Raw genomic sequence first — 21,229 nt, forward strand, 5'->3', positions numbered from 1 at the left:
AATTCTTTCAGGTCCTCTATTATTTAACCAAACTCTAATATTAGAGCTGGGAAGTAGGTTACTTTCAAAACATTCTTTTTAAAAGGAAAATCACATAACACACTCAGAAGCTAGACTGTTTTAAAACTCCTTCACAATATGTTTTTTGTTGTTGTTTTTTGCTGAAAATCCTGCTTTAAGATCTTTTTGTTGATATCTTCGTGAGAAAAGAGCAGCTTTAAGAAAGAATTTTTGGTGGGAAAATAGGAGAAAAGCCTAATCACCTTTGCTTTTGCACCACAGGGCAATCTGTATCAGTTTTAAAACTGAGCCCAGAGTGAGAACCCTAGAATACTTCTCAGAATCCTCTGCAAGGGTTCCATGGCAGATGTTCAGTGCTTTCTTGGTAGAAATTAAGGTGGAGAGCGGCAGACCCTGTAATGGGGAAGCCCTTCCCTGGGGAGGCCCTTCACCCGTGAGTCTAGGGTCCTCTGCCATAGCCCACCACCAAGAGGGGGAGGAGGCAGGGAAGAGGGAGCAGGGAGGCCAAGGAGAACAAAAGCAACTGACCGCTTCGACGGAAAAGAAAGACGACTTCGCTGGCTGAAGGAGTGTGACCTGCTAGGAGCGTAGGCAGGACAAGACTGAGGCCCAGAGGGGGTTGCTCCTCCTCATATAGGGGGCCGGTCTTCTTTGTCCCTGCCTACAGGAGCAAATGGGAGGTGCATAACCCAGGTTACAGGAGGTCAGGACCCTCTCTGCTGGGAAAAGGACAGTCTTCATCTGACAAGATGGGCAACCAAGAAACCATAAGCCTCCATGAGAGTTTTCCCCTCCAGCATGAAATTGAAACAGAAAGCAAAAGGAGAATTGGCTAATTGATGAAAAAGATATAAAATGCTTATTTTGGTCAAAGACGATAAATAAAATTACAATTACAAAAAGCACCCAGTGCTTTTGACTTTTAGAAGTCTGTGCAACAAGCACCATCCTTTTGTGTAACTATTGTAATTTTGTGATACTGAACAAAAATTATTCTTCCAAATGTGAGGAGTCTTTCTGGCAAGGGCAGGAGATACCTTACAATCTTGCAGACAAGGGGAAAATTATGCAATTTCTTCACAAAGGAAGAGACCAGAAGGAATTTTTGTTCATAATGAAAAGGGTTTCTTAAAGCTAGAAAGCTAAGGGTGGGGCTGGGAAACCTGATCTAGATAAAGATCAGTAATAGCCTTCAGCAAGGAAACAATAGTTATATCAAAAGCTGTTCTGCAATGGAGCAGATTTTAAAACAAAGGCTTGAAAAAAAAGTACACAAGTGTGTGTGTGTGTGTGTGTGTATCAGAGCTAGCTATCTGCTTCTATCTGGAGGTAGGAAGAAGGAGAAAGGAGAGCTTTCCACTGGAGGCATAAAACATTTTGGCACAGAAAGCTTAAAGCCCTTTCTTTTTCAACCAAGTTTACATAATATGAAAACAAAATCTACATTGGCAAGATTGCTCATTTGAATTGCAAATACATCTCTTCTGCTTTCTGTTCCTGTGAAGAATTATCAGACATTAAACAAAAACAAAGCAAGAGAAGCTCAAAGCTGGCTGAAACTTCACGTATGAAAAATCTACAAGGAGTTGTCAACTCTCCACAATTCCCAATTCCCATGTTTCTTCATAAAACAGTTAGTACTCCAAGGAATGACAGCAAATTGAACTGAAATCCTGGTTGCAAAAGGAGCAGCAGCATAAGGAGGAAGGGGTAGAGATGAAACCCTATGGGGTAAGGATGGAAGAGTTCTTTGAAGGGCTGTCAGAGGATGACAGTAGCACATGGGCTGCCAGTTAATTAATAGAAATCTGAAGATGCCAGCCACAGATGCTGGCGAAATGTCAGGAAGAAACTCTTCTAGAACATGGCCACACAGCCTGAAAAACCCACAAAAAATTATGGATACCGGCCATGAAAGCCTTCGACTTCACAGAAACCTAGATGCTTCATCAGCTTCCTTAATCAAGAACCCTAGACATGTACTGAACTGCAACTCCCATCATCTCCAGATAGTGCTGCTACTAGCTGGGTAAGGCTAACCCTAGATGTTTGGTTTCCAGTCATATTGTAGACCTTTCAGACTTGAAAATTAAAATACCAAAAACAATCACTTGCAGTCAGTTAACACTGATTCAGATTTGCCTCCTGCTGTTTGTCCTTTGATCCCAAGATGGCCTTATAGATGTCCTACCTGGATGTGAAGGTCTGTCTCTGTGCGAAAATCCTCTCTCATGGCCGTCTCTCGCCGTTTCACTAGCCCATCCAGAAGTGTCAGGGTATCATCATGTGACAGAGCTGCCCCTTCTGTTGTTTTTCCCCTTTGGAGTTCCAACAATGATGCTTTAGCTTCCAGGGTCTCAAAACGTCTCTCCAGTGCTTGGAGCCGAGACAATACTTGCTGCTGGGCCTTTCAGCCAAGAAAAAGAGCAAGAGAAAAACATTGATACATAAGACAGATTTCAACCATGGTTCAGTAGCCTCCCAGACTCACTAATGTAAAATGCTTTACATGGTGCTGCTCTTTAAGATTGTTTAAAAGCTACAGCCCATTTTAAAAAATGCAGAAGCCAGGGTCATTTTTTGGTTAGAAGGGAATGTACAGCTCCTGCTCTCTATCAGCTGCACTGGCCTTTTGACTGGTTCCAAATACACAATATTAAAATGGGTTATAATTGTTAGTTATGCATGTTGTGCCATGAATGTACTCCCCACAGAGAAAGACATTTAAAAAAACCCTAAAACCGCATGCCTCCATTCACTCTTCAAGGAACACACTCTCAACTTTAGCAATGGAAAGTACTAAGGAAAAATTGTGTTCTGTTGCTGAATAAATTCTCTCTCGCTGACTGTACTGGCTCTCTAAAAGTGAGGACAGCAGAGTCAACATTTAAAGGATGTCAGAGGCGATCTGACAGTAAGTAGTGTCACTGCCTTTCAGTCCAAGTAACATTACATGTGCTGAGGCAAGCTATGAGGTGAAAATTCTCCCCAGCCCAGCATATTTCAGTTTGAATCAGGGGAAAACACCAATTGTGAAAATAATCTATTACTTTGGTAAAAGTTTTTAAACCTTTGTGGAGATTTTTGGTAGTGGAACAAATATACATGAACATACATATATACATGGATGAACAGGGGCATCTTGAAGGGTCTAAAATAACCTAGAATTAATCTTCTAGGTTAATTTTCTGTATCTCTCTCACTGTGTGTATATAGTTGACAACCTGCCTGACAGAAAAGGAAAATAAGTTTAATGCACTTTGTTGGTAGTATAACAACAACAGTGGCGATTATATTGATGATATGTTTGATACTAACATAGCATTTTCAAGGGCTCTGCTTGCATTACCTAGCTTTAACACTTAGGAAAATCTAATCCAAGCCAGTGTTATTATTCTCTGTATTACAGATGAGGAGATTGAGGTGAAGAAAGAGAATGGCTTGCCAAAGATTGCCTAGTCAATTCAGGACAGAGTTGAGATCTGAAGCAGTAGCTTCTTGAATTGTGAGATTCTTCAGCCCACCCTTTCTCAACCTTGTTACTCTGGAGAAACCCATGAAATGATTTTCAGTTTTCAAGGAACCACTGTAAGTAAAAAGTATACGTCTCAAGGACCTATATACAATAAGGAAGCCCTGCATGAAAATTATTATACATATAGCTCATTTTAAAAAAAAATCTAAATGTTTTACAGAACCCCTAGCGGCAGCTCAAAGAATCTTAGGGTTCCAAGGAAACCTGGCTGAGAAACCCTGATATAGCCACTACATTCAACTAGCTTTCAATGACAAAGACTTTGCCAGCACATGTTATTTGCTAGCTTGTTAAGCCTATAAAACAAGCACCTAAAGAGAATTAACAGAGGATGAAAATTCCTCCATAACTCTCCTTAGAGTGCTGCATCTACCTTCAACCTAGGTCACAGTTCAGAAATAGCTGGCATCCTGTAGTGAAACACATGGGTCACTGCCTCCTACTAGTGAACTTCCAAGGTAAGGCCAAAAAGTACTTACTTCAGAGAAAACACCAAAGCCTCCTGCTTCATATGCCTTCTTGGTAACAGGAGGAGACAATTTCACAGCTCCCCAAGGAAACATAGAAAGGCGGAGGCCAAAGGGGTAAAAATACCAGATGCCTAAGTGATTAGAAGAAGGAGCATCAGGTTAACTTCAGAGTGTACACCAAAAGAATTCAGGCAAGTAGGCAGATTTATTAGATGCCATGCATATATTCATCTCATAACACTGAAGTTCAAGGTCACCCACACAATTTATTCATGCATGCATTGTATTTAAATGCCATTTTCCAAGGCCACATGTTAATATGCTGTCATACACAAAAGAAATTACAGTATGTAAAGATACAAAACATATGTTAGGTATATAAAGAAGCTGTACATTTTTTGTAAGAAAGCCATTTATAGTCCTTTGCTTAAAAGCAACAACCAAATGTGAAAAAGTTATTGTTTTGGACTACAACTCTCAGAATTTCCCAGCTAGCTATGGAATATGTAGTCCCTCAAAAGTCACTTTTCTATGCTCCAGTCATGTCAACAGTCAGCTTTTCCTTTTACACATATTTATTCTTTTATAAAATGCAGCTGATGAGAGTAGGCCACTAGTTCAGAGGTGGAGGTTAGAGATGCTTCACTCTTCCTTACTGGTTCTATTTTCTTACAAAAAGCTTCCCTTAAACTGCTTGTACCCTCACAAGGCATGGAGGAGGGTTTATATGCGTACTTATATTTTCACACCAGCAGGGGTAAGAACTTCTATGGAAATGAGCTATTTTCAGCAGGAAAGAAATTGGAAGGGAGAAGGTTCTCCTTCTTTAAACTGCAGCCTCAGCAGCTGCATCAGCCAAAAGAAAACAAGTCTGGAAATGGTATGAAGAGAATGCATGAAAGATGCAATATTGCCTCCAGGGGGGCTTTACAGAAAAGTACAGAGTAAGTATATAATGACAACACAGGAAAAATACAAAACTCACCATAACCAGATGCAGTCAGGAGCAACAGCATTAGGAGCAAGAGAAACAGCTTCTTCAGGATTGGATAGCTCCTAGACACCAATGAAAAAGACAGAATCTATTTATTTCAGACCCGGGCAATGTTTTGTTTCCTTTTTTTACTATAATTCTCAGTCCCAGACAGCATGGGGATTTGGGGAGCTAAGGTTTTTTTTTAAAAGTAATATTTTGAAGCTATGTTCCCCCCCCCCCAGGGAGGAACCAAAATTATAAGAGCTACTATTCTTGCCTTTTTCTCCTTTCTTCCACACATCTAGCATAACATTATCACAATATGGGTCTCTCTAATTCCAATTTACATCACTGGGACAGGCAATGGCAGTATCTATATGAGTATGAAGACATCCATGTCACATTCAGTGTTGCTGTCAACACAAGCAAGGAAAGGGGCCCAAACTGAGAACAGCTCCGGGTCTTTTTAAGGAGCACATGCTGTTCTACTAACCCAATCTTTCCAGATTTCCCCCCCACTACAGTTCTCATTACTCTAGCCATCGTGGCTAATAATGGTCAAGGACGATGGGGAGTTTGTAGTTGAATACATCTGCAAGACATGATGGTGGGGAACTCTGAACTAGCTAATAAGAGGCAAAAACTGTAATGAGTACAGGAATATAGCATAAAGACTGTGTGTGTAGATAAATAGATAGGACCCACTGGGTGACTTCCAGTGAGTCATATACTTTCAGACCCAGAAAATCCCGTGATAGGGACGCCATAAATCAAAAATGACTTGAGGACACACAACAACACATGCAAGTGCGTATGCAGACATGTACGTTCATGTATAGACAGGTACACATTTCTCCCAGATTTGAGATTAGTTCCCATTCTTGTTGTTTTTAGGAATGTGAAACACATCTCTTCAAACTGGTCTTTTGAAATTTTTTTTTTACTAAGATTGAAGGGTTCATATTATTATTAGCAATGTTGCTAATTACACTGAGCAGTTTTTCTTAAAAGTGGAAAGGCAAGACAAGCATGCAATAGAATGAAAATAAATAAATACAAGTACAGATAGATAAAACACACACTGGCGAATCTGTTGAATTTTGCAAATGGCAAGTTACTCAACTGCTCCTCCCACCAAATTACTGCTCCCTTCAGTCAGTTCCATAATCACACCTTGCTGTCTCTCCTAGAAGTTCTGAATTTTCTTCTACACTGACCTTGTCAAGACGAAGACATCAAGGAGAGAGGCTGCAGTTGTAAGGCGGTACCATGTGGTCCCAATCCACCAGTATAACAACCCAAAGAACCGTCCTGTAAAGGCAGTAGTAAAGACAGGAACATTGGTTCTTACCTATGAGATATTCATTTTCAGCGATGTAGGTGGAAATATCCTATAACATGGGTTGAGTCCATCTCTTGCTCCGAAATAGGCAGGAAAAACAGACTTGAAGGAGTCGCCACCAGAGGGAGCAACCCCCTCCATCCCTCAATCAATATTATAGCCGAGAATACAAAACAAACTCAGAGAGCATTTAATGCAAATATAAGTATAATAAATAGAAACTAAGCATAGAAACACCTTTGTGTCCCTGAATCGTTCCTGGGGAGTGGTATTCATCTGAACGCGTTCATAGGAAATTTGCTCCCCTTGCAACAATTCAGCGTTGCTAGAGGCGCTTCCTTCCCCTTTTAGGGACGTTTGGGGGACGTTTTAGCAGCTATGTAGCCAGGTATGAAAACTTTCATGGCTGGGCTGTCTTCTTTAATGCTGGAGTTGGGCCTTGTTGCCTCACCACACAGCAGCTTCTGAACTGCCCCTCCATTCCTGGCTTTGCTTCAGCAGTTAGAAAGTCAAAAGGATAGAGCAAGACTAAAGAAAAACATAGCTGTTTTTGTAGGTAGTTGCCAAGGCAGGAGAGAACAGATCATGAATATAAGAAGAACAGAATACATATTAGAAAAAATATTACAGTGGATCCTTGTTATACGCTGGGGTTTGGTTCCAAGATCCCCCGTGTATAACAAAATCCGTGTATGCTCAAGTCCCATTAAGTATAATGACAAAGCAAAATGGTGTTCCTAATAAAAAATGGAACATCAAGGTAAATTTATACTTTTTTGAAACATTTTCAAACCGTGTATGCTTGAATCCGTGTATAAAAAATCCGTGTATAAGAAGGGCTGACTGTAAAGTCTTTAAAACAAAGTAAAGGAAGGAGGAGAAAAGGAAAAACACAACCTACTCAGAGGCAAGGCAGGAAAAAGACTGAGGGATGGTGGGGGTTGCTCCCTCTGGTGGCGACTCCTTCAAGTCTGTTTTTCATGCCTATTTCAGAGCAAGAGATGGAATCAACCCATAGAAGATGTTTCCACCTCCATCGCTGGAAAAAAGGACATGCAAACTCTACATTTCACTTTTATTTTCTAGATTTGGAACTCTAACCCAGTTCTCTCCATCAGGTTGCTGGTATACCAGTTTTCATACCCTTTAGCATGTCAGGATTTCAGGATTACTTGATTAATTTGCCAAACTGATGTTTTATTAATTTTTCTTTTTGTTTTGTTTTAAAATACCAAATAAAGGACAAACGAGTAACAGAGAAAATGAATGGAAAAGCAATAAGAACAGTGGCAAATTTCTGTATACACTTAATTGTATTTCACAGAAACAAATCAAGTCAGCTCCAATCTGACTTGACATACCAGTAAAAGAGATTCATTTTGGAAACCCACCAAGAGAACCAAAGCCATTTGCCAAATGACTGGGGGGGACTGACTCCAATTTGAAAAATATTAAGGTAAGACATTTGAACCACAGATTCTCAAACAAATTTTTGACCCCTTAGTAGTGGTACGGACACATTAGTTTCTTAGCAAACACTATTACCCATCTTTAGTCATACTGTTTTTGTTGAAGGACAAAATATAGGAAAATCTGACAACAGAAAGGATGAAATTAAGAAGCCAGTAGGAGGACATTTCCGCCTCCCAAGGCAGTATATTGCTGATCTAAAGAGTTGCCATTTCTCATAGAAGACTTTTAAATCATGAAACAGAAGCCAATGAATTTATCAAGATATTTGATTCCTTTCCTCTTAAACCTGGAAACAGCTGCTTTCTATCTCATTATAAATTTTTGTAATGGTAGCAGAAGCTTGATCCCTGCAGAAGCACTCCCCCGGGTGCCACTGGCAACAACCGAGATATAACTATTGCAGTAGAGTCTGCTGTATTTGTGCAGGTCCCTACTTGTCATTACTGGCTTGCCACTTGCTTACTCAGTGGATTGCAATTCATTTATCAGCTTTTTTTTAACCACTCATTTGCAGATTCTGAATGCTTTGAGAAAATGATAGTATTGTTATAATTTATAATTATATCTTGCATTCCCATCAATGAGCTAATGGTAAAGCTTGTTGGAAGGTGCTGACATAGGGCAATGCAGCCTGCCTAAGTCTAGTCAGTGCCCACTCCTGTGATGAGGGTTCTAGTATAGATATGCTCTTACAGTTTGCTAACATGTGTAAAGCAAATCCAAATTGCTAATGACTTTTCCACTTACCTGGTGAGGTAACCACCATCCACAAAAAAGAGCCTACTTTGGAAAGTGCATTCCTGAACCTAGAACCTGAGGTATTCTGGTCCGAGTAAGCGTGCCCTATAGGAAACAAACTAAAGTTTACATTCTCTCTCCACACTCACTGTATAATTTCTTTCTTTCATGAGTCTCTTTCATTAGTGCTCAAAATGAGATAACACCTGGCCAAGGAAACGGTGAATAGCTTGAGGGAAACCCCCCTAGCTTTTCCAGTCTTGGTTTTCTATATATATTGAATAGTCAAGATGTTAGAAGAGATGCCATTCTATTCCTTCCCATTTAAAGTTATGATGGTGGCTTTGCAGCTATCTATTTGCTGAATTATCTAACAACTAGGATTCATTTCCCCACTCAGCCATGAAACCCATTGGGTGACCTTGGGCAAGTCACTGCTCTCAGCCTCAGGGAAAGGCAATGACAAACCTCCTCTGAACAAATCTCACCAATAAACCCCATGATAGAGTAACCTTAGAGTTGCCATAATTCAGAAATGAATCGAAGGCACACACAGCAACACAAAAGCAAAAGGGACAACCTATTGTTTTTCCCCCAAAGGCTGTTTGCATCCCTTGTATCCTCTCAAACAATGGTTTATCTATGCCTATACTAGAAATAATAATATAGTAATAACAACAACAACAAATCAAGTGAATACTACCATTTCCACCATTTTCCCGCTTAACCATCATGCAACAGATGGAAACCATGTTAATTAACCTCTCATCAGGATTTGTTAGCCCAGTAAAGGTCTAAGGGGATCTACAACTAAAGGTGAATAACTTCACTGTGTTCCAAACATACTATATTATTTTTAATGGACCAGATCAAACTCTGAACAATTGGTTTAGCTAGCAATAAATTCTCAAAACAGTTCTATCTGGATGAAAGTAAGCTAAGCTGTGGGTACCTATGGATAGTACCTATCACATTACCAATAAATCCAAGATCAGCTCTACAACTGCTGTTGGTACTTTTCTGAATAATGTGAAAGATGAGCATGTCAATAAAATGTTAACAAAAATGAAAACAAACGGACCAGCCCTCCTAAAGTATGAGGGGAAGGGAAAGACTGATGGCGACAGAAGAATTAGGAACATGCACAATCAGGGCTCAAATCAAGAATCATGCTGCAAAAAGGTATTTGCTGAGGCCACAGTTTAAATGTTGTGGCTGGCTGATGCCAAAAATACCTTCTGCTGTAAAAGTACTTACAAATATTACTTTTTGGACTATGTTGCCCAGAACCCTTCAAGCAGCATGACTAGTGGATATACAGGCTGAAGGATTCTAGGAGTTTTAATCCAAAGCAACATTTCCATGCACTCAATACATCTTGGTGCAAATTAAGAGTGCTTTCCTCCATTTGAACCATGAAGTAATTTCTTCTCTGCAAAGCAACATCAGCCATTTCCCAAGTGCTGCTCTCCTGAGACATTCCATCTCTGTTGCTCCTGTTTGAGGCAAAAAAGACTTCCATACCTGTGTAGTCATCCTCAGAGGAATAACCAGAGGAGGATGCATAGGTGTCATAAATCTTTCTTTCAGCCAGCCCATTGATTTTTTTACTGGTTTCTATGCCTCCAGCACCAGCTCTTCTTCTTCTCATGGAGAGATCCTCGCCTGACCAGAAAACACAACCCCATTTTAGAAACAAGCTCAGAAATTCCAGAACATCATCTCTCAACAGTGTAGGCATGCATTCATGGATTCAAAATGAAAGAATCATGATTTCTCTCACTATTGTTCCTAAGGGTTTACTAGTTCTTATCATTTCCACCTCTTCAGATTCCATTCTTTTGATGGTGATGGGGGGGAGGGCTGTTTGCAGCAGTTTCTTGGATCTGCACTAGGGCTCTCCCAAATGTTTTTTTTTTTTAATTGAGTCATGATTTTCTGAGGTGATCCCAAGGTATAAAGGGCAACATTTTCTCCTGCTTTTGTGTAAATGTTCAGAATCCTTGCCCAATTCCCCTTTCATTCTCCATCCCTGGCTTCTTTGGTGCAACTGAACTATTATACAAGAATAATTACACAAAACTGCCTGGTTGAGCACTTAAGAACCATACCAGCTAAGGATTACTGGGAGGGGTAAATGTACAGTTTAATCTTATTTACAGACCATTTCTATACTTCTTTTAGTTTCTAAAAAGAAAACTCTTCAAACACAGTCTACAACAGTCAAATCTGAACAGAGTGAAACAGATAAACAAACTAGATAACCATGAAAACAAGTTTGTGAGAAAACACTTTGAACTTCGGTGATATTAATAGTACCTTGGTTTGTCTGAACTTTCATTTTGTTATTTTTACTCTGTATTTTAATTATTTCATTGCTTTAGCAACCATTTTTAGAATATGCTACTAGATCAAAAATAAAAGGAAAACACATCACATTATTCTGTCACTGTGAGAGCAGAATATTGTATTATTTTAACAAGATTTCTCACCATGTGACAAGCTGATGTAGTACCAAGCGATTGCATAAATTACACAAAGTTGGAAAATATTTAGGGTGATTTTGCAGATTCTTAAGGAGTGAAGAATCTGAACTACTTTGGATGTTGGACTTTATCTCCGATCAGCCATAGCTAGCTTGGGTAATGGTCAGGGATGATGGGAGTTGTTGTTCAACAACATCAGGAGGGGCCCAGGTTCCCTTTTCCTCTACAGCTTACTCAAAAGAGGAAACACTCACTCCAGTATGAACTGCTATCCAGTGGATCATCCAAGGTAGTGCTGCCTCTAAATGAAAGTCCTCTGCCATCATTCAAGTAGGATTCACTGACCACAGACTCGTAATAGGAGGTGGTGTGGGTAGCAGGACTGGTTCCCAGGCTGGGGGCTGGAGAGGGATGCTTCACAGTGTTCGATTTTCTTCTCAGACTCCGGCTATAGCAGTAGAAACAGGAAAGAATCAACATAGAGTGGGCCCTCCACATTTGCTTTGGTTAGGTACATAGGATACCCATGAAAGTGGGAAAACGGCAAATAAAAAAAACTACATTTTTTTTTACCTGAGAGAACACCTTTCTAGGAATCTGTAGGTCCTCCATCACATCTCTATGGTCAGCATCCACCAGAGGCTGACCATAAAATCATGCTGGAGGATCTACAAATGCCTAGAGAAGTGTTTTCTCTAGTAATCTCCATGCCTTTTAAATAGTTTTTTGTGGGTTTTTCAGGCTATGTGGCCATGTTCTAGAAGAGTTTGTTCCTGACGTTTTGCCTGCATCTGTGGCTGGCATCTTCAGAGAAATCTCTAGGTCCTCCAGCTCAACATCCTGCAGTTGCACTGGAGGACCTAGAGAGAATGTATTACCCTAATTTGCAAATGATCAAATCCACAAAAGTGGGGGGGGGATTACTGTACTTATGAGAAGGGGCCACCTTTTAAGCTTTCATAGTAAACCCAAGAAAGGTTTAGGAAAGGGGATAAGATGAGTGACAAAAGGCCCAGGGATAAAGGCTGATTGAGTAAATGGGAAAGAACATACTGTCACACGCTTTCTAGAGCAATGCTACTCAAAAACTGCCCATCAGGCAGAGCCAGTCCATGCGTTATCAGTTTCCAATCCATAGTGAGTGTCCAGGAAAGAAAAAACAGTTGTAACTAATGAACATAAGTATGGCACGAGTCCTTGGCAAACTGGAGGGAAGATATTGCTTGTTCATTCCCACATCAATTATTTTATTTATTTATGTACTGTATTTATACCCTGCTCTCCAGCCCTAAAGGCTTTCAGAGCGGCTTACAGATATTTATTCAGACCGTTTCTTGCCCTCAGGCTTACAACAGCAAGTACATTTCTATACTGCATTTAAACTAAAAATGAAATGGCAGAAAAGGAGAAGGAAATGGCGTGGGAAATGGGATCATGTCCAGTGGTTCTTCTCTCCCTCTGAGGCCTGGACCATGGCAGATGGACCGAAGGGAGGGCCCTGCTTCTTGCTCTGGCTAGCCTTGATGGAGTTGGACCTGCCTTTTCACTCCCTCCCAAGCCAGATGATGGAAGGCTCTTTACGGCTAAGCCCTGTTGGGGTTCGGCCTGCCTTTTCACTCCTTCCCAGGCCAGATACTGCCCTAGGGGTTGGAATTTGATGTTTGGGGAGAAAAGCATTAGGGGCTATGGGCACTGCCCTCTGAAGTCCTAGGGTGGCATATGCAGTCTCTGGATCTCTGTATGTTAACCATCACTGTTATAAAAGTTCAGTTACAGTAGCTGATAATTACTCTGGGACAGTAACTACTTCCTCTCCTGCTACACAGATCTCTCAATCAAATCTGGAAATTTTAAAAAAAATCATCCAATGAAGAAAAACTATGGAGTATTTCCATCACAGGAGAAGACTAATAGAACTTAACCCAGAACTGCTTTACATGCAGAATTTGGAGAAATACTGCAGGAAATAAACCTTTAGCAGGTGAGGAGAGGTTTGACAATGTTCCCCTCAACCCACTCAGGAAACAGCACAAGCATCTCCTTCTGCCTGGCCTAGAAAAAAAATTTAAAGGAGGAGTTGGAAATACAGACAGGTGACAACATTCTTTATAGCAGCCTGCAGATCTTCAGTTAAGTGGCAAATTTGCAAGGAACACAGAATATGCTCTGGCCTCTCATTCTCCCACCTCTGTTTCCTGCCTGGGTTCATTATCAGCAGTTGTGGTTTTCCTGTCTGAGAGCAGTGCTGAACAGGTGCCCATGTTGGAACAGGAAGGAAGGAAGATGACTGTAGCACAGCCTTCCCCAATTTGGAGCTCCCAGCTGTGTTACACTACAAACCACATCACCACCAAAGAGCAACAGTAGTCAAGCTGTGTTGGGATGGTGCGAGTTTGATACATCAGTGAATGCCAGTTTGGGGAACTCAAATTTAGAGCTATGCATTTTTTAAAAATCCCCATAGGCTCTTAGAGAACTGCTTTAAATACTAGAATTGAGTCTCCCTTATCCAAAATGGTTTAACTAAAACTGTTTTAGATTTTGGATTTTTTCAGATTTTGGAATATTTACATACACCTAATGAGATACCTTAGAGATGAGACACACATCAAAACATGAAATTCATTTATGTTTTGTATACCATTTATACACATAGCCTGAACGTAAATTTATACACAATATTTTTAATAATTTTGTGTATGAAACAAGGTTTGTGTGTGTTAAACCATGAGAAAGCAAAGGTGTCACTATTGCCACCCCATGGACCATTTTGGAGTATTCTAGATTTTGGAATTCTGGATAAGGGAGACTCAACCTATATTAGTCACTTTAGAAACAACACATTCAGCAAAACATCTGCTTCTTAACTCAGACTTCAAGTTGGAGTTTTGTTCTGTTGGTAAATACCCGAGTTGAATCCGAATCATAGAAATCCCATGAGTGAAACACCTCCAAGACTTCCCTGTCCTCAACCGCTCTTGCTCAGATCCTGCAGGCTCATGACCTCCTTGACTGAGACTATCTATCTGGTATGTGGTCTCCCTCTCTTTCTACTGGCCTCCAACATTCTTAGCATTATTGTCTTTTCAAGTAAAGGCTAACCCTCTCTTTCTTCTGCTGCATCAGACTGTGATATGAACAGCTTCAGATAGCATGATAGCCCTGTTTAAATATTTGAAGGGATGTCATATTGAGGAGGGAGCAAGCTTGTTTTCTGCTGCTCCAGAGAACAGGACCCGGAACAATGAATGCAAGCTACAGGAAAAGAGATTCCACCTCAGCATTAGGAGGAACTTCCTGACAGTAAGAGCTGTTCAACAGTGGAACACACACTCTTGGAGAGTGGTGGAGTCTTCTTCCTTGGAGGTCTTTAAAAATAGGTTGGATGGCCACCTGTTGGGAATGATTTGATTGAGAATTCCTGAATGTCAGGGGGTTGGACTGGATGGACTTGTATTCTCTTCCAACTCTAAGGTTCTATGATTCTATAACCAAACTGGGGAGGGGGGGAAGAACCTTCTTACTTATGCCAGGCCCTTCTTCTCATTTTGTCCCTCCTCCAGATATAACGGAACTAGAGAAATTATTTCTGTAATAACCTCTTTTGCATTCTCCTCCAATTCAAGTAATATACTATACATCAAAGAGGTTGTGGTTAACTCACTGCTTGAGAGGTATTAGAGAGGTCCACAGAAAGAGGGAAGGATATCACATGAGAGAGCTTAGCTACAAGCTATAATAAATAAGTAGTGAGCAGAAAAGACTTCCAAAGTAAATAGAGACAATGCCAATCTGGCACTGCTACAATTAGGCAGGAGGCTTAGCTCCCACAGATAGCTGTTTTTCCCTGAAACAATTCCAGCATCACTGCCACAGGGGCTAAAAAAGCAAATGATGCCAAGGGTTTTTCCTCACTTCATGTTTAGTCCCAACACAGGGAGGAACTGAAATTAAGGGGAAAGCAGCTGGGGAATAACAGGGTTAGCCCTCCCCTAGTCACATGTAATAGTCCTGATCCAAACTGGTCCTGCACACTTACTTTGCAGCAAGAAAAGCTCCACTGTTGGCTGCATATTAGCTTACTGTTTAATTGGCTAGTGAAGAGCAAATCTGTCATGTTTCCCTTTCTCCCACATTTGAAGCTTGCAGATTTGTGTACATTCTGATAAAAAGTAAATTGAAAATTAATTTCTAACTCATCTTTAGCCCTCTGAGGCGAAGCAGTTTGGGAAGAATGATACTGGAATCGCACATATTTAACTTCCCAAAGTGTTCTAACCCTCTCCCCTCCATCCTCTAAAACCCTTAAAGACCTTCATGGCTTGGGTCCAGATTACTTGCAGGAGCGCCTTCCTCCATACAATCCACCCCGCACTCTCAGGTCCTCTAGGAAAAACCTACTGCAGCCAAGGAAGACCAGGTTGGCTGCGTTTACCCAGAAGGCCTTTTCATCTGCCACTCCTAAAATATGGAATGGCCTGCCGGAGGAGATCCAACATATCACCACTCTTGACGCCTTTAAAAAGGCTGTCAAGAAAACTGTCTTCCGGCAGGCCTTCCATGAATGATCCTCCCAGTCCACTGATATGGACTGCCCATTGACTGTCCTAGAAGTCTTGCTCAATTATGTCTGTTTTAACTGATCTTAATCTGCATTTTATAATTGTGTTTTTTTAATTCTAAATAGGGAATAAGGGGATTATGTAAATTTTAAGTATATATTTATTTTGTATTTTATTATGTATTTTTGTTTTGTAACCTGCCTCGATCCTTTTGGGAGAGGCAGGATATTAATAACAATCATCATCATCATCATCATCATCATCATTATCCCCATGAAAGACTAGAGCAATATTGTTTTGATAACATAATGGGTAATATGAAGCAGAACCAAGACAAGTTTAACAGCAACACAATTATTGTTATAGCAACTGTTATTTATTTTTTTAACTTTTGTATTATTAAGAATTTTGTTTTAATTTGTGACAAACTGCCTTGGGTCCTGTGCCAGGAGAAGGGCAAGATAGAAAGGAAGAAAGTTTCCTAGAAATGCAGCAGCACTGACATTTGAAAGTAAGTAATAATTTATATTCTGGATTTTATGGTTTTCAAACATTTAGACTGTATGTGAAAGAATTCAGATTTTGCAGTTCAAGCCCTTTTAGTTTAGCAGGCTCTGAAAGATGTCTACAAAATAATCTCAACAGGAAAGAGCAGCCTGTGGCAATGAACCAGTAAAATACCACTTCCCAAACCAGCAATGCTGAATAACAACAACAAAAACAACAACAATAATTTTTCACACTAAGATACAAAGAAGCTGAACAGTCATTTACAGTCCTTGGAGGAGATGTGAGGGTTCTCCCTTCCTTTGCTCCTGCTTACCTATTGGAAATGTCTTTCAATAAGGGCTGTTGTCCACCCAGCAGGGAGCTCCCTCTACTACTACTGCTGTTGCCATCGTCTTCACTTTGGTAATAGTGAACAGTTCCACCAAGGCGCTGGCTTCGTCGGGACATCATCAAAGAAGCTACTAATCCTTTGTCAAAACACCTAGGCAAATGGCAAATGAAACAGTATAAGTATTGCAAACGCTATGGCTTTTGTTGACTGGAAAAATAGGATGCAATTTGGTAAAAAGAAGAAAGCCCTAAGAAATGTCTTAAGATAAAATGTAGTTGGCTGGCTCAAGCCAAATGCATAGCTATTCCAACATCTCCCCCCATAGCCCACAGAATTCCCAGAACCTTCAAGCAACCATAGCCAGTAGCTGGTAGTTGTAAAGTAAACAAATAACTTTTTCAAGCTCTCTCTGTTTTACCTGACATCCAACCTGATGAAGAGTTCTGGAGAACAGGAAAGTTCTCTGTTCAAAGTACTGTTGATGACCTATGAAGTCTATATGACAGAGTTCAAAGCTGTCTGAAGGACTGTATCTTTTTTGAACGCTTGCCTAGGTTCCATGATCTTCAGAGAAGGTTCTTTTCTTAAGGGCGAAACAGATGGTCAAAATAAGCAGGTTTCTGGCTGGTTTTGAGGTGGGGCATTTAGACCATGCATGCCTGGATGCCGGCCAGAAAGCACACCCAAGCTACACTACTGAGAGAAAAGCCTGACTAAAAAGGAGCTGGATTTTTCCGCTTTTTCCCTGAAAGTGTACACGTTTGCATGTATGTATAAATGCACTGATGCCAGGGTGGCTCTAGAAGGGTGCTCTTTCCAAATCCTAACCCTAATTGTGCATGTAAACGCCCCATCGCAGGAGCACATTTAAAAGGGATGGAGCTGCCGTACCCAAGTGGTGAGGGTGGCAATGGCCCACAGAGAAACTGTGACACCTGTCCTGGAGATGAATACAACATACACAAAACAGACAGTCAAAGGGGGGAGCATGGGGTAAAGGGGGGGCATGATTGTACCTTGCCGGCCTCTGCATGGGCATACCTCTGCTCTGATGCCCTGTCCCAGTGAAGTGCTGCACAAGCGAATGTGTGCAGGTTCACAGGGACAGCCATCCAATGGGATGCCAGTTGCTGGCTGTTCACTCCTGTGACAGTGCACAGGAATGGTAGTGAGAACAACAACAACAACAACAACAGAATACCCAGTGGTGCAGCTTGAAGTCGCACTGTGTGGTCAACATGTGCACTCCAGCAACCTTGGGAGTGGTTGGTGGGGTTTCAATGTGGCTTCAGAAAAGGCAGCTTCAAGCCGCTTTTTCCTGCTTGTCTGTTTCGCCCCTTAGTCCCACCAACTTCACAGGCACTTCTGGTGGAAACACAGGAGGGCCTTCTTGGTGGCTGTTCCCAAGCATTGGGATTCCCACCCTAAGCAGGCTAGGACGGCATCCTCCTGCTTGCTGTCCTTCTGTCAGCAAAAGGAAAACTCTCTGTTCTGATGAGCCTTTAAATAGCAACTGGAAGGGCTTTTAATAATGTGCTGTTTTGATTTTTTCCCCCCTTAATAGATTTACTTTCATGTTTTAATTCTATAGATAATATAGTTTAATTGGATTTTAAGAGTAACTTCTTGTGTTTGCTTTATTTGTATCTTTGTAAGTGCATTCATCTATATTTAATTTTTTGTAAACTGTCTTGACTCCCGGTTTTGGAAGAAAGGGAAGATATAAATGAAGGACAATTAGTAGTGATGATATTTTATTTGCTGCTCATAAACCTTATCCAACTGGTGATTCATGGATTCTTCTTATGAACCGAGTTTATTTTGCATTTTGTAAATCCCCAGAAGAGATGCTCCTAGTGTCTAAAGCAGGAGAAAGAATCATACAGCCCTCCAGATGTTTTTGCATTGTACTTCCCAGCATTCTTCACTATTGTCTATGAACTCTAGAGCTGCTGAGACTCGTTGTTGTTGTTGTGTGACTCCAAGTAGTTTTTGACTTATGGTGATCCCAAGGTGAACTTCTCATAGGACTCACAGTACAATATCAAAAAGGCTGCATAATTCTCATCTCTGGTCTAAAGTAAAGCAGCCAAGGCTCTCACATGTTTAAAACACCTGTCCTTTCTAATAACTCTTGTTGAAATACTATTTTAATGTCTGCATTGGAAATTTAAACTAGGATTAATCCAATTGTGGCTATTAATTTTAAACTCTTGTGAATTATTGTTATACTTTGGAACTAGGGCTACCATTTACAACAACAAAAAGAACCCCATAGCATACTTGCAACAATCACATTTGGGGTCTTTGAGCAAATAAATCAGTTTGGACATTGCTAATCCAACTATTAGGTAGAGAGGGGCACCTGCCTCAAGTGAAAGATTTAGGTGTTGTGAAAGCTGTTTATTTTTTATTATTGTATTTGTACTGCTAGAAAAATGCAGAAGTGGTTTTCTGCCTCCTGTGGCAAAAATAACCTGGCTACCTCAGAGTATTGCACACCTTAGCTTGGGTGAGTAGAACAGAAATGCCATTTTCTGCTTTGAATCAGGCAGCAAAACATCGTCTTATGACAATTTAAACAAGCATGTGCCAACAATTAAGATAAAGCAGCAAGATAAATAAGCCAACAAATTCCTCTTTGGGTATATTTCTTGTCTCTGAGTCCCAAGACTGTGGAGAGATGGAATGAGGTTGAAGTGAGTCAACACAAAGAGGGTAACATATGCAACTCCTTTGCTTCTACATAAGCAAAGAGAACCAAGAGGACCTAGGCCTAGGGCATTTCTCCTTGCTCAGCAGGTGGCATTAAGTTCTGACTTATACAACTCTTGCTACATACAAGCACATTCCCAGTGTGTCTCCGTCTGGCTGGCATTGACACCTGAGTTTCTAACCAGCAGACAGACAAATCACATACAGTACTTCGTTCAGAGCATCACAAGCCAAATGTGTCTCTAAAGCTTGGCAGAGAATGGTAAAGCCCTTGGCCAAGATAAGAACATGTGACCCGGCCAAGACAAGGCTAGTCTGGCATTTAGACAGACTCATCCTGCCTTGGAGGTACCCACCCATAGCAGCAACTGTATTTATACATCTCCAGCTGCCCTGCAGATTTGCCTGCCAAGATGCAAAACAGCCCAAACAGCAGAAACCTGGCCTGCCTGACCATGGACTGATCTTCCACCCCTTATACGGTTATAACGTCTGCTGGTGGCTCCAGGCATAACAAGCAAGCAAAGTCACAGGCTGTTCTTCGGCAATCACTTCAGAAACTTCACACCTCAATTAATAAACCAGTTGAGCCTCGATCATGCCATGGCCTGTGTTTCTCCTCCTACACAGTTATTCTCCAGGGAATATGTCTGTGATCTTGGCAAAACACATACAAGAGTGTAGAGTAGTGTTGACTTCAAGTGACTACAGGATCCCACCCTTCCATGCAAAATCACAATCTCTTTCCAGTCCCTGGGGAATGCCATCTCTGTTTCAACTGCCTGTCCCATCTCTCACTAGCACTGTCTTGCAAACACCACTCATTCTGTCACTTCATGTGCTCCTTCTCATAATTTGACATCAGCCTGCAAGAGACTTAGACTGATTCCTTCCCCCCACCCCCCAAAACCAGCAGGAAGCAGAGGAATTAACAGCAAATCCCCAAGTACAAAGGCATCTGTTCAGTGCTGTTAAGAAACTACATTAATCCCTGGGGTAACTCCCTTGAAATCAAGATTGCTACTCCTGGGATATGCTTTGGCCTCTTTTCAGAACAGAAGAGAAAGAAGCAGCATGATTAAAAGGGGCCTCTGTCAAGTTGCTTCCTGTGCATCTTTCAAAGCCCTTCCTTATTCCTTCCTTCCTTGTCTTTCCAACTCCTTGTTCAAACTATAGAAAATTCAACAAAAAACGAAGCTTTGCAGGGCTCAGATTAGGTCCTTATATGGGTAAAACCCAGGGCTTATTTGCTGTGAAACTCATTTCCAATGTCAAGGCTGTTTGTTGTTGTTGTTGTTGTTGCATGCATTCAAGTCATTTCTGACTTACGGCGAACATATCAAGTGGTTTTCTTGGCAGGTTTCTTCAGAGAGGAGGGTTTGCCATTATTGCCATCCTCTGAGCCTGAGAGAATGTGACTTGTCCAAGGTCACCTGGTCGATTTCCATGGCCAGAGTCATAGTCCAATGCTCAACCACTATGCCATGCTGGCTCCCAAGACCCTTTGGGTAGACTTGAACGATGTGAAGACCAAGGAAAGCATAAAGATAAAGGGGCTCATGTGACAGAGTAGCTATGGGAATAAGCTATGAATCAGGAACTCTGCCATTTTCAACTGGAACATGTGTTTTTGAGTCTTGTAGCACTTTTGAGACTAACTGAAAGAAAGAAGTTGGCAGCATGAGTGTTCATAAAGTCTACTTGCTCAGAGGCATTCTACCTCTATGTGTTTTTGAGACATTCTTAAGCAGACCTCTTCCTCTTTCAGCCTACCTTACAGGGTTGTGACTACAGAAATAATGTAGGTGTGCCATGGAAATGTTAAAGAAAGCCACAGTTTTGGGAGTGTTGGGTAAGAATGCTGGAGACCTGTGTTCAAATCAGCCATGAAATTCACAGGCTGACCTTGCTGTGCCAATCTCTTTCGGTCTAACCGACTTCCCAGGGTCTAACCGACTTCCCACCCTTAGATTGCCTCCCTTCTTTTCAAGCATTGCCTTGTTTATTTATTAATTTCATTTACATGAAGACTTTGTCCCAGAAAGGGACCCAAGGCAGCTCACAGACAAA

At 41.1% G+C, this 21,229-nt stretch overlaps 2 protein-coding genes across 4 annotated transcripts in view; both read right to left on the reverse strand.

Annotated features, from left to right (window-relative positions):
- The window catches only part of FAM227A (family with sequence similarity 227 member A), a 410,174-nt gene that overhangs the window by 113,052 nt on the left and 275,893 nt on the right, over nt 1-21,229 (reverse strand). The gene's annotated exons all lie outside the window — the stretch shown is intronic.
- SUN2 (Sad1 and UNC84 domain containing 2) overlaps nt 1-21,229 on the reverse strand; it is a 37,410-nt gene that overhangs the window by 14,336 nt on the left and 1,845 nt on the right. Inside the window, exons 2-9 of the mRNA XM_042469238.1 lie at nt 16,427-16,594; nt 11,296-11,489; nt 10,080-10,220; nt 8,565-8,660; nt 6,220-6,313; nt 5,012-5,082; nt 4,036-4,157; nt 2,213-2,428 (exon numbers count right to left, since the gene is read on the reverse strand). Of these exons, the coding sequence (XP_042325172.1) occupies nt 2,213-2,428; nt 4,036-4,157; nt 5,012-5,082; nt 6,220-6,313; nt 8,565-8,660; nt 10,080-10,220; nt 11,296-11,489; nt 16,427-16,563 (1,071 nt within the window). The 5' untranslated portion in view covers nt 16,564-16,594. The remainder of the gene's footprint in view (nt 1-2,212; nt 2,429-4,035; nt 4,158-5,011; nt 5,083-6,219; nt 6,314-8,564; nt 8,661-10,079; nt 10,221-11,295; nt 11,490-16,426; nt 16,595-21,229) is intronic.

The sequence above is a fragment of the Sceloporus undulatus genome, chromosome 5 (genome assembly GCF_019175285.1).
Source record: "Sceloporus undulatus isolate JIND9_A2432 ecotype Alabama chromosome 5, SceUnd_v1.1, whole genome shotgun sequence".
NCBI classification, from domain to species: Eukaryota; Metazoa; Chordata; class Lepidosauria; order Squamata; family Phrynosomatidae; genus Sceloporus; species Sceloporus undulatus.